At 36.9% G+C, this 12,099-nt stretch overlaps 1 protein-coding gene across 9 annotated transcripts in view; it reads right to left on the reverse strand.

Annotated features, from left to right (window-relative positions):
* The window catches only part of LOC117400495 (amphiphysin-like), a 76,913-nt gene that overhangs the window by 20,542 nt on the left and 44,272 nt on the right, over positions 1-12,099 (reverse strand). For all 9 annotated transcript variants that reach the window (XM_059023056.1, XM_059023060.1, XM_059023057.1 and 6 more), the window contains exons 10-13: positions 11,367-11,505; positions 9,697-9,825; positions 624-734; positions 28-51 (exon numbers count right to left, since the gene is read on the reverse strand). In XM_059023056.1, coding sequence (XP_058879039.1) covers positions 28-51; positions 624-734; positions 9,697-9,825; positions 11,367-11,505 — 403 coding nt within the window. The remainder of the gene's footprint in view (positions 1-27; positions 52-623; positions 735-9,696; positions 9,826-11,366; positions 11,506-12,099) is intronic.

Here is a 12,099-nt window from a genome sequence, read left to right on the forward strand (position 1 = left end):
TAAAATGTCAGAAAGATAAACTCTTACCGTCCACAAATCCCATGGTAATGCCTGTAAAAGTAAAACATAACTTACATAGTATACAAAAAACAAAACAAAACATAAAAACTCAATATTGTACTGTATGTGGTTATTTTACTCTTACCATTAGTATGCAAGCATGGTCACTCAGAAGTAAATTCTCAGTTATCTAATATGTTTATCCAATGTGTGAGAAGTAGCAGTGCAGGTTGCTTTAAAAGTGAATTGCTTCACTAGTTACATCAAATAAAGTATATATACCCCAACTCAGCTGAGCCATTCCTGAATAGTGTTTTAGAGTTGTCCCAATAATTACAGGCTTCCAAAGAAATATTCTAGTATACTGACAGTAGTTATGATACTTATTGTTACTTTTATTTATTTCTTCACAGCGTGTGCATACCACAATAACCCCAAAAGGGGTTACTAGACGTGTTTGTATGGGGTTCTTACTGCAAAAGTCTGATTTGATTATTTCTACTGTTCAAACACCACCCTAAATTAACTATGTTTCGACATCTGATGTAACCAGAGATGCATTCACTTAGACTATGTTATTACTGTACATTACAAATCCATTAATAAAGAAATATATAGGGAACCTGAGAACTGGGGGACTGAGTCTTCCCTATCGGCGTTGTTGCATCAGGTTTGAAGGGGTCGAAATCCAGATCAAGTAACGACTCCTCTTTCACAGCCCATGGTCCTTCATTCTGCAAGAAAACGGAAAACGTGGGACTTGTAAAAATATGTTAAAAGCCAGGGAACGTTATATTTTACAACTTAAAAAAAAACGTTATGGTTCTGGTGTCTTCAAAAGTCAGAGAGAACTTGAGGAAATGTTTCCAGTACATGGTGGCATTTTAACAAGAGCCAGGGCATGGTATCACAAATATTTACTGATTTGACAAGATTTGTCATAAAGGTATACCTTCATGACAAAATGATGATGTAAACTGTGCTACATTCCCAGCAGTCGCACACATACTAAGATGGTTGCGGATTGAGCCAATCAACTTGAGGTAGTTCATTGGAGAAAGCCACCTCAAGGAAGTGTGGTGATGAAGGGAGGAAGGTTGAAGCAAAACAAAATTTGATAATGCGTGAAATGGAGCTTAAACCCATACTATAGCATTTTTTAGGCATTTATCGTTAATAAAATTCAGTATCTTACTTTGGAGTTCAAATAAAATATGAAACATATTTAGCCAGGTGGGGAAGGGGTTAACAATGACAGGAAAACAGCAGGATACAGAATTTAGAATGAGGGGATGCTTCAGAAAGCTTCTCTTAATAGGTGCTAATAAACAGCCTGCTTGGCATAATCAGTGATGAGTGTGTGGAATACATTGTTGTTTCCAAGAAACTGAGCTGGACTTTTTCACCAAGCATGCAGAGAGCCAATTGAGCACTTAAAAAAATTCACAATTCATAATGAAAAGGAAGCCCATAGACCAGTATGTTCTGTTCATGTCTGATCAAAGGATCCATGTCCTTGCAGCTCTAATATCCTGCTGAATCTCAGTGGCACATCACTTGTCAGTGAAAAATACACTTCCAGATATCAGCGCTAGTCAACCCCATTAAGTGGATTTCTATTCTATTGCTGTGTAAGACTACTGCAACTTTATCTTACATTCAATTCCTTTCCGATCCCTTTTAGTGTTATTTGTAACCCACTTGTATTATTATTTTGTTAATCATTATTGGATTAGTTCAAGATGTTTTATTTGCATACAAAAAGACAAAGAATATTAACAGGTTTAATGATTGTGTTGATCACACAGTTGAATTAACCGTGGAGAGCAGGATATACTGTAGGTAATATGGTGTACAACACCTAACATCTTAATTAGGTTTTAATCTCTGTTTGATTCTTTGCTGCATGCTTTTATGCATCTCATTATTATTCTGACATGTGCTTTACATACAAAACAAATGAATGATTGTAATTAGCAAATAAAAACACACTTAAGAGGGCATTGTGTTAATGTCTTTAAGAGCACTGTTCGGTTACTTCTGAATTACTGCTGTCTGAACAATTAACTGTACTGTCTCCAAAACTAATTAACACAGAGTTAGATGTTTCCTTGCAATGGCTAAGGCTTTGTGACTTAAAGAGGAGAGACATTTCTATGGTGTTGTACCTTCACAGATGTTTCCAACTTAAATACTGAAACGTACACAAACGTGCACTCAAATCCAAATTAAAAAATAAAACATTTCCAGTACTTTTATTATTTTACATTTTTTTAAAGAGGTAGATAAAAACAAACAGTTCACAAACCAGGTTTGCTTTTGTGTACGAGGTACCTGAACTGAAAAAAGTTCCATGTAAGCTGAAGGTTTTTTTTTTTTTTTTAAATTATTTAGCAATTGGAAATACCCACGAAGGGTCCACTGCAGGGATAAAGAAGGCCGATTGAAGGCTACCAGACCACAGCTGGAATTCTGAACGACGATTCCTCATGGAATATTGAGGGAAAACGTTTGTAGTCTTCAGAAACAAAAACTAGTGCTACATAAAATCACGAAAAAAAATAAACAGGAAAATTTAAAATGTTTTTTTTTTTTAACGCAGCATTTTTCTAACAGCAATAGAACCCTTAGGCTCAGGCATTTAATAGCACGAGGTGGGCCTTACCAGATTGTAAGGCCCTCTTTTTCTGGTTCTATGTGGTACTTGCCGGTGCAGTGCAGTAATCCAACAAGAAACGATCGACAAACACGGGTGAAAAGGTTTCTGTTTATTTTAATCCAGGGGTCTGATGACCAAACAGAGACAAACAATGATGGCTGGCAATGCACAACGATGTGTATTGCACAGTAAATGATGATGGGTTGCAGTTCCGTTTACAATAAACAATGATCCCACAAGAACAATAATCCCAACGCAAATACCCAAACACAAACACGGTCACCTCTCTCAGTGAGTGCTGTAGTGCTGGTCGTGAATTTACGGTGTTATTTTAGTGAACACTCAGTGCGTTGTTGTCCGGGTTTTGTGCTGGTCGTGGGCGACAGCTTTGGATTGTGTTTAGCTGTCTAGTCTAATACACAAGACAAACAAGACGATATAGACAGACTGACAAAAACAAACAAAACACTCACATTCTTTTTAAACACAGAAATACCGGTCCATTCGTTTCATTTGTATAACCACAACAAAGGAACAGATTACGTCGCTTCGACCCTTACTTATACCGTCACTCATGACTCCTTCCGCGGCTGCCACATTATTTCCCTTCCGGGTCGATGAGTTAGTGTACCGAAGCTCCACCCCTTTTCTAAATGACCGACTTCCTTTTAACCCTAGGAATGAAGTGTCAGGCCAAGTAGTCCAGGGTACTCTGTTCCTGTTACTTAGCGCCCTCACAGGTTGGGAGGGAGATTTACCACCAAGAATCATTGTCTTTCTGTCACACCTACATAGGAATCTAAGTAAGTATGGAACGTTTCGCTTCAAAAACAGACAAGTAAAGCTTTGGAGGGCGTCCATAACCACTGGCTCCGAAACAGCTTGAAAGCACTTTAAACTGTTACTAATTAGCTCCATCTTTGGTTGTCTCTACTCGTACCAGCAGAGCATCTTTATTAGAAAGCTGCAAATGCAATTTCAGTAGATTATGGCAAAACATGTTCTGTTCTAATGAAAATAGCCAGAAGCAAAGCTGTAGCCGCTTTGTGTCAGATGTAAAAAACTGAAAATAGGGTCCTTATGCTAAACCATGAGGGTTTTCATAACTCAAGACAAATTATTTGCTTATTCAAATAGGGCCATATTCATAATTATTTTGCTCTATAACAGCAGTTAATTGGAAAGAATAACAAACTGCTAATGATGTATACAAGATACCTTCAATTAACCCATATTTGAAGCTTCGTGACATTTTGTTTAATGTACAGAAACAAATGGGTAAAAATATGTATAAGTCAGGCATGCAGCATGCAAATCCATTCCAATAAATAATAATAAAAAAAGGATTTTCTCTTTTTGATGCATGGTATGGGAAATATTTGTATTGTGATTTTTTTTCCAGGGTGAATAACAAGTGTTTGACAAGTGCTGCAGGATTTTTAAAGTGCCTGGAGCAGAGGAGTCCTCTGTTTAAACAGTAATGACACATCCAACAGCACAGCACTCCACTGCAGTGCTGATAACTTGTAACCTTCAAGCCTTCAGGCACATCTGGTATCTGTTGCGCCACAATCAAATCCTAAGCCTCACGTGTACAGCAAGCAGAGTTATTTTTAATGGCACAATACAATCTGCCCAGTTTTGGGGAATAATACAGAAACAGAGCTTGTTGCCTTAGAGATGTCAGAGATAACTTTTTGCCTTATTCTTAATATAGAGAATAACTGTCACCATTTTCAGGTGTTTAAAAGTCTCTAGTTTAAAACCTCTGACAACCAATGGTTTTCACTGACATCTTCAACTGTACTACAAACATTAGCCAGAGCGAAAAAAGTTTAATGTAAGAAGCCATGAATCTTTTTAAGAATAGTGACACACGTAATGCATACATACACACACATATATATATATATATATATATATATATATATATATATATATATATATATATATATATATATATATAGTGTAACCTTAGTGTTACTTGTGGTCTGTGAAACCACTCCTAAGAGCGTTAACAGAATTGTGGTCAGTTGTAGGTGTCTGGTACTGTTCGTACATCAGTACACAAACTGAGTTATTGTTGAATTAAGTCAGATACAGAATAGAAATACAGAGAGATTCCTCTGGGAGAAGCAAATATATGGGTAATATTTCAGTCTATTTGGAATTCCAGCTTCAAACACACATTGCTGTGTCTTCTTTTGCCTGAGGAAATTAATTTATTGAGTTTATTGTGCTACTGAGAATAAGAAAACAGGACCCTTCAGAACCACTGTACAGTATATAATGCAGCACACGTAATGAAGCACTGAACAACGTCAAAGAACACTATTCTATTCACAATTGATTTGAGTGAGTAGACAGCAGTGTTAGCATCTATTGAATGATAATAAAAAATGTGGTACAGTACTCATCTTTCAGATTCCAATTAGTTGGTTAAAAACACAATCACAGTTTTTTTTTTTTTTTTTTTTTTTAATAGAAAAAACACAGAATCAATAGTTCATATCATGATTGGGCTATAGACTGATTCGAACATTTTTTTTTTTGTATTGGAATCTGCAATGCATATTTACCAGATGGCAATTTTTAAAGTAACAGGTAGCCTTCACATTTTTTCCATTCTCCACAGTCCTTTTTGACTGGATCTGCAGCTACAGTAAATTGATTAAATAAAATAATATTGCTTCTTTAGCATTTACTTTCTAAATCTGGGTTACCTCAGGTTGGCACCCCCTCCTTCACCCTATCATTGTGTTTTATATTCAGATTGAAATCCAACCCATTTTATTTGGGCTCCAGTTAGGATTGCAGGCTGGCAGAACTCGATCTCTCCTGCGCTCACTGATGGTGGAAGTTACCCAATGAGTGTCCAATGCAAAGGGCTTGAGCTTAAATCTCCGACGGTAGAAGAAAAGTACTGTGTATATGCTCAACTTCAATGCTGTGAATGTATTACACTGTCATGTAAATATTGCAAGATCATATTACTGTGGTATTCAGTTACATTCATAGGAGGCTGTGTGGTCCAGTGGTTAAAGAAAAGGGCTTATAACCAGGAGGTCCCCGGTTCAAATCCCACCTCAACCACTGACTCACTGTGTGACCCTGAGCAAGTCACTTAACCTCCTTGTGCTCCGTCTTTCGGGTGAGATGTAATTATAAGTGACTCTGCAGCTGATGCATACTTCACACACCCTAGTCTCTGTAAGTCGCCTTGGATAAAGGCGTCTGCTAAATAAACAAATAAATAAATAATGTCCAAATCTTGGTGGGGGTGGGGGTCATGGTGGGTAACCACTTACAATGATATGATTTCTGATTGTCATTTAATAATAAAAATACAAAGCAAGTATATTTATCACTGTAATGCTATTAATGCTGCCTGCTATTAATCTTAATTTTATTAAAACTAGGAAATTAAAATGGCCATCTAATTTTCTTCCTTTTTGTGTAAAATTGCTCGCTCCGTCTTTGATTTGCCATGACAGCGGTGCCAGACTTTCCATGATGGAGTGGAAGGAGGGCCAGAACACAGAATTGAGGGGGCTGCACCCCAGTATGTGCGGGCACGCATAAAATACATTTGAATAATTTTCCGTGTCAGAAGTGCACCAGGGTGAACAGCTAACATTTAAACACCAACCCTAAGGAAAGACAGAAGTTACAGGAGAGGAGTAAGTATTTGAAGAAGCCTTTGGCTATCTCCTGGATCAGCAATTAGCCACCGTAAAAAAGAGAAGACTTTACTTAGTTATTTACTTTCAATGTTTAAAGAGGAGTTCTCTTAATTTACTTGTTTTCTAATACAATGGAATCTGAAAAATATCAGCATGAATAAAAAGCGCTGTATGTTTTTATTTGAAAATAAGCCATTTATAAGGGAGTTTTTCTAATATATTCAATATTTCCTTTTTAAGGGTTAGTTAATATAACTTTATTATTATTATATTTAAGGTGGCTGCTTTTTTGTGTTTTTCACCCTGATGTTTTCTTTCCCTTTAAGAATTCGATTGCTAGCCATTTAGTATTAAAATTGGTTTAATTTAGGCTACTTGTTTTGATGTGCAGAACGAAGAAACTGCATGCAATGAGGGGGCATTTTAATAAGCAATTAATTTATCATTTCAAACAGAATAAATGCAGGACACATTTTATTACAATCACTATTCGTAATTGTATTAACATTAATACAGACTAGTCACTTAAAATGTTGCGCTCTCATTTTAGCGTTCTTCATTCTGCATTTAATGAGAAAGCAAAGAAAATTGGACGATTTAAAAACCCATTTGGTTGTTTCACATAACCCCATAAAATAAACTGATTTTACTTTTATTATAACAATATACATTTTATATGATGGTCTGGTCTCACTAGTAACGTCTCTTAACGGTGCTTTTAATCTGCGATCATAATATATCTGCTTACATGTATTGAAACGCAGGTGACTTTGTTTAAAGGCACTTTTACGTTACTGTAATAAATAACATATTGCTAGTTAGATTTGCCAATACAAAATGCAGATAAACTGGCCAAAGGAAAATTAACACAATGCAAGTCTCACATATAGGCAGTGTACACTGCAGTCTCACATATATAGAAAGTGTCGTTGAAACAGCCAAAGTGTCTACCATTCGGGCCAAAATGATCAACTGGCCGTATCTTCTGATACTAACAGTTTAAAAAAGGTTTAAACAAATCTATTTTGAAATGTACATTTTAATTGCAATGGTGAGATACATTAAAGCCAGGATGCAACTGGCATGTGTTAGTACAGTATTAAGAGTAGCAGATGAACAGACATCTGCTCTTGAATGTGTGTGGTCGAGCTCCAACAACAGACAAATTCTCACCCTTAAAAGACTGCTTCTCGTTCCCAGGAAGGATTTATGTTTTTAATATATTTTGCCCATGATTTCGGCATCTTTCCTTTGCGGAATCTGAGGGGCTTCTGTTCATCACTCAAAAATAAATTTGTCTGTTTTCCCACAGAAAAAAAAACAATCCTATTGGTAGATACTTGACAGGGCAGGGGTTGGGGCCAGGGGCTTTGTGTGTGTGTGTGTGTGTGTGTGTGTGTGTGCGTGCGTGTGTGTGTGCGTGTGTGCGTGCGTGCGTGTGCATGCTTGTGTGTATGTGTGTGTGTGTGTGTGTGTGTGTGTGTTGATATAAAAAGTGTGTTTTATTTTTCTTTTACTCAAACTGTTCTAATTTAGTTTTGGTTGGTTTAAGTTTTTATTAGGTTTTGTGTTTGTATATATTTTTTAAAAATCAAATGTGCAAAAGAGTTTTGGATCTAGAACTTTCAGGATTTTAGAATGGTTTGTCAAACAGGCAGCAAAAAAGGCATGTGGTAGTTTACAGCAGGTTGGTCTTAATAGTGTGGTAATTTGACAGAGCTGCAGGTGTGTTTTGGACTGCAGGAGGTGGCACTTATACTGAACACAGGAGCAGCCTAATAATAAGCTGACGTTATCTTGACGTCAATTGGAACAGTTACAGCTGTAAAAAACTGGCCTTAATTGTCAGGTGGTCTTTTTACAGAAATGGCCTAAAAGCAAGATTTTATTGCAGTAGGTACATGAGAGAACACATTTATTTATATATTTCATTAATCTGTCACTAGGGCCTGAATTAAATCAATTAGAATTAAAACAAGAACCATTATTACCTAAACAGCTTCTACAAAACAGCAATGTGCTACTCTGGCTGTAGAATGTACTGTTTTTTTGCTGTCGTCCTTTCATGCACACTATCAAAAACATGACTGCACAGAAACACCGCATATTCAATAAAGCACTTCTTTGTTGAGCGCTTCAGAGAGATCCTTATGAACACGGTCACTGACTTCAGTGCCAGCCAAGATGGTGTTATTGATATCAAGGACTTTGAGGACAGCTTTCGAAAAGCAGCTGGCATCAGAGGAACTTTAAGCATATGCACAGCTTCCAGCAGCGATACTGTCTTTGCGATGACACTTGACTAATGTTTTCTTTGTGGTTATCATCAATTCAGCTTCTTGTGGTGGCACTGCTTTGAATAATGGCTCTCATATAAAAAATTAAAATAAATTGGGGGGATTTCGTTTTCACATATTGGATATGCAGCAATCTCCGCTTATGCAATCAATCTTTCTTCACAGACATTAGCTGAAAATATTATTGTAAGGAATAAGTCGAAGGCAGTCTAGTTTCAGATGCCACATTGTCCCTGGTGAATGGCCTGCCTTGACCAAAAAGGGTCCTGCAGAAGGACCTGTACAGGTCAAACTTCTCAGCTAGCCTGTCATTTGATACTGTGCCACGAGAGCAGAAGTAAGTGTGGTGCAGAGATTATTTCTCAAGACTGCTTATTTTTATTCAGATTTTGATAACATGTTGTACAAATACATACTTGGGTATATGAACTTGACTTGTAAGGTAATGGCTGCAGAAACTGTAATGCACAATTCTATTTATTGTTGTTTTTTGCAGCCTGCCAAAACTGCCAATTTTTACATGGCATACATGGATAATAATAATATTTTTGTATCGGTTTGCCCTGACGTGTGGGTGTGTCTCGAAAGAGCTCTGGTCAGTACCCTTTCTCTTCTACATAAGTATGGTATCTTTAAAACACCCTTTTTATATCAATGTCAGCTTGCTCCTACTTGGCATCACCTGCCTTCATACAATTGACTTACTATTCAATAACAGAACTGAGTAAAATGTTTCTGCTCTGCTTTAGTAACTAACATGATATTAAGACCATTCACAAAGCAGCAAGCACTTGTTCCATGTTTGCCTGAGTGATGAGATGCTGTCTGATTATTTAACTCCAGGTAGATAAGGCGTGTTCTGGTTTCCCTCTGATCAGATTTTGAAACTTTTTTTTTTAGGATACCAAAAACTCAATATCTCATTGCAGAACTGATTTAATTCAAACCGACCTTCCCAAAAGTCCAAACAGATGCTTTCTTATTGTGTTAGCAACACATTCTCGTGTTTGTAACAATGACAAGCTATAGCTCTTCGAAAACATATAAAGAAACTTACCTGTGAGGGTGTGGTGACATTGATTTCTGGGACAAAGTTGTCCTCAAACAAGTTGAGGATTTGTTCCTGATGCAGTTCTTTCGTAGGGGTGAGTTTTGGAGGAGGTGGGACAGGAGGACCCTTTCTTAGCTGGAAACCAAAAACATTACATAACAATGAATAAACCAGTTTATTGAGAAACCAAAGTAGATTTCTTGGATGAAAAACTGTGTAAAACAGAATTACGTGATTTCATACACAGGAAATAAATACAATAACTCGCCAAAATATGTTCAGTATCTATTGTTTGAAAATATTTTATTCTGACAGGACAGGAAAAGCGTAGCATGTTAAACTTGCGGTCCTGTAAACAGATAACACACACTATGAACAGATAAGCAATGTTATAGAATGGATTATACAGCTGTACTGAAAGCCATGTTCTTTTCTAACTTTAAAAGATGATTTCTATTCAAACAGCTCACATAATGGCAATGTGATACGCTTCATCTACATACTGTGCTAGCTGTCAATTTATATCACAATTCAGGTTGTTGCACTTAAACAGGATACCTCCAGTAATTAAGTTTCTTCCTTTGATCTCTTTAAGCTTTTATACAAGATGGTTCTCTCAATAACAAGGAGTGCAGAAGCAAACCAAAGGAAATCAAAGTAAATTTCTTATAACAAGGATGAAAGAATAGCCTCTTTCTAATCAGTGCCCTCTTCAACCTCCACCCTCGCATTGGACTGGTGAGTCGATCTTAGAAGTTGACTTACACTGAATTTCCACTACCAGTCTCGCCAAGGATTTTAAAAGAAACACTCTTCTGTTCAGTACTATATTAGCCCCTTCAGCATAATAAAACACCAAGGTAGGCATAACCACAAGTACTACAGCTATGGCCACAAGTTTTGCATTACCCAGAATTTTAGGACTGAGACAAAAAAAGAAAACTATAAAAAACATAATTTAGATCTTATATTTAACATCATGTAATCAAAGAAACTACCAAATGATATTGCAAAATTAGTTAATTCTATAGAGTGATGCAAAACCTTTGGCTATAGCTGTACAGTATCTCCTTGAATTTGTGCAGTGCAGTGTAACGTTCTGTGAAACTGTATAAACCAATAGTGATAGCCTGTGATATTACAGAATATTAGTAGGAATTGGATTTTACAGGATAGTTCAGCAGAAAGGCACATTACATTCACTGTTTTACATTAATTGTGAATGCATGGAAGGTGCTAGAAAGCCTTTTCTATTTATCCACAGACCAATAGTGTGAGTTTAAGCTCCAATACTGTCCCATTGTTGACCTCCCTTACACAAACGTGACCAGTCTCAACTGTACATGTTTTTACATCAAACAAACTGTATAAACTTTGTAACCTCCAGCATAAAAAAAAAAAAATGTTTAAAAAAAAATGAGGACCGGACAGGAACCCTGAAGTACATTACAAACACCAATGACAAAATACTACGCAACAAATTTGTTAACAATTGATAACCATAGAAATCCTGTCAGAATATAACAGATTCTATGCTATCTTTATTCCCTTTGACTACAGTCTCTTGGAGATCACCAAACTCATATCCCATTTGCACAAAGCCAAGCCCGAGTATAAGGCTAGGATATGAACCTGGTACAATAAACATCCTGTTGGCACAATGGCAGGTCTGTTACCTGTGTTGGAGACTTTGGACGAGCTGGTGCTGGTGAGGCGGGTGCCAGCATGTGATTGGGGCTGGCTTCAGGACTGCCAGGCGGGGAAGGTTCATCTGGGGGCGAGGGTGTCTTGGCAATTCGCAGTGGACCAGTATCACTGAGAAAAGCATGACAGTTACAATTTAATTACCGCTTACGGAAACAGCCCATGAGCTGCTTCACAGGAACCATCAACGTATCCCATTCTTCTGCTTGACGTAAATGCTGCTGGATTAAAAGAAATGGCTCAAGCATAGTCCACTACTAAGTACCTTGTTTTAAAAAGGGAGAGCAATAGGTTTCTCTGTGTTTTTTTATACATCCCTTTTTGAAACAGCCTCATAGTTATGGAGAGCATTTATTACCAGACAGTCTTCTTTCAGCATGAGAGGATCCTATGGAAGCTAAAGCACATATTGTACCCCACAGTGTCTTTTTTTAAAAAATGTATTTCCAAATTAATTCTGAATAAAAAAAGAGAGGAAACCAAGTATAGGCCAATTTAAATATAAGACAGGTTCAAGAATAAAGTGGCCATTCACTATTTCACTGTCTGACTAACAGATACTAATACTGAAGGCAGTGAATTAGTAAAGAGGCCTTCATGAGTATAGTACATCTGCAATTTACAGTTGAATCGTGAATTAATGAATCAGACAGAAGGGACCCTATACCAATATGTACTACACACTATATTTTAATTACAAAACAA

Source organism: Acipenser ruthenus, chromosome 4 (assembly GCF_902713425.1).
Source record: "Acipenser ruthenus chromosome 4, fAciRut3.2 maternal haplotype, whole genome shotgun sequence".
NCBI classification, from domain to species: Eukaryota; Metazoa; Chordata; class Actinopteri; order Acipenseriformes; family Acipenseridae; genus Acipenser; species Acipenser ruthenus.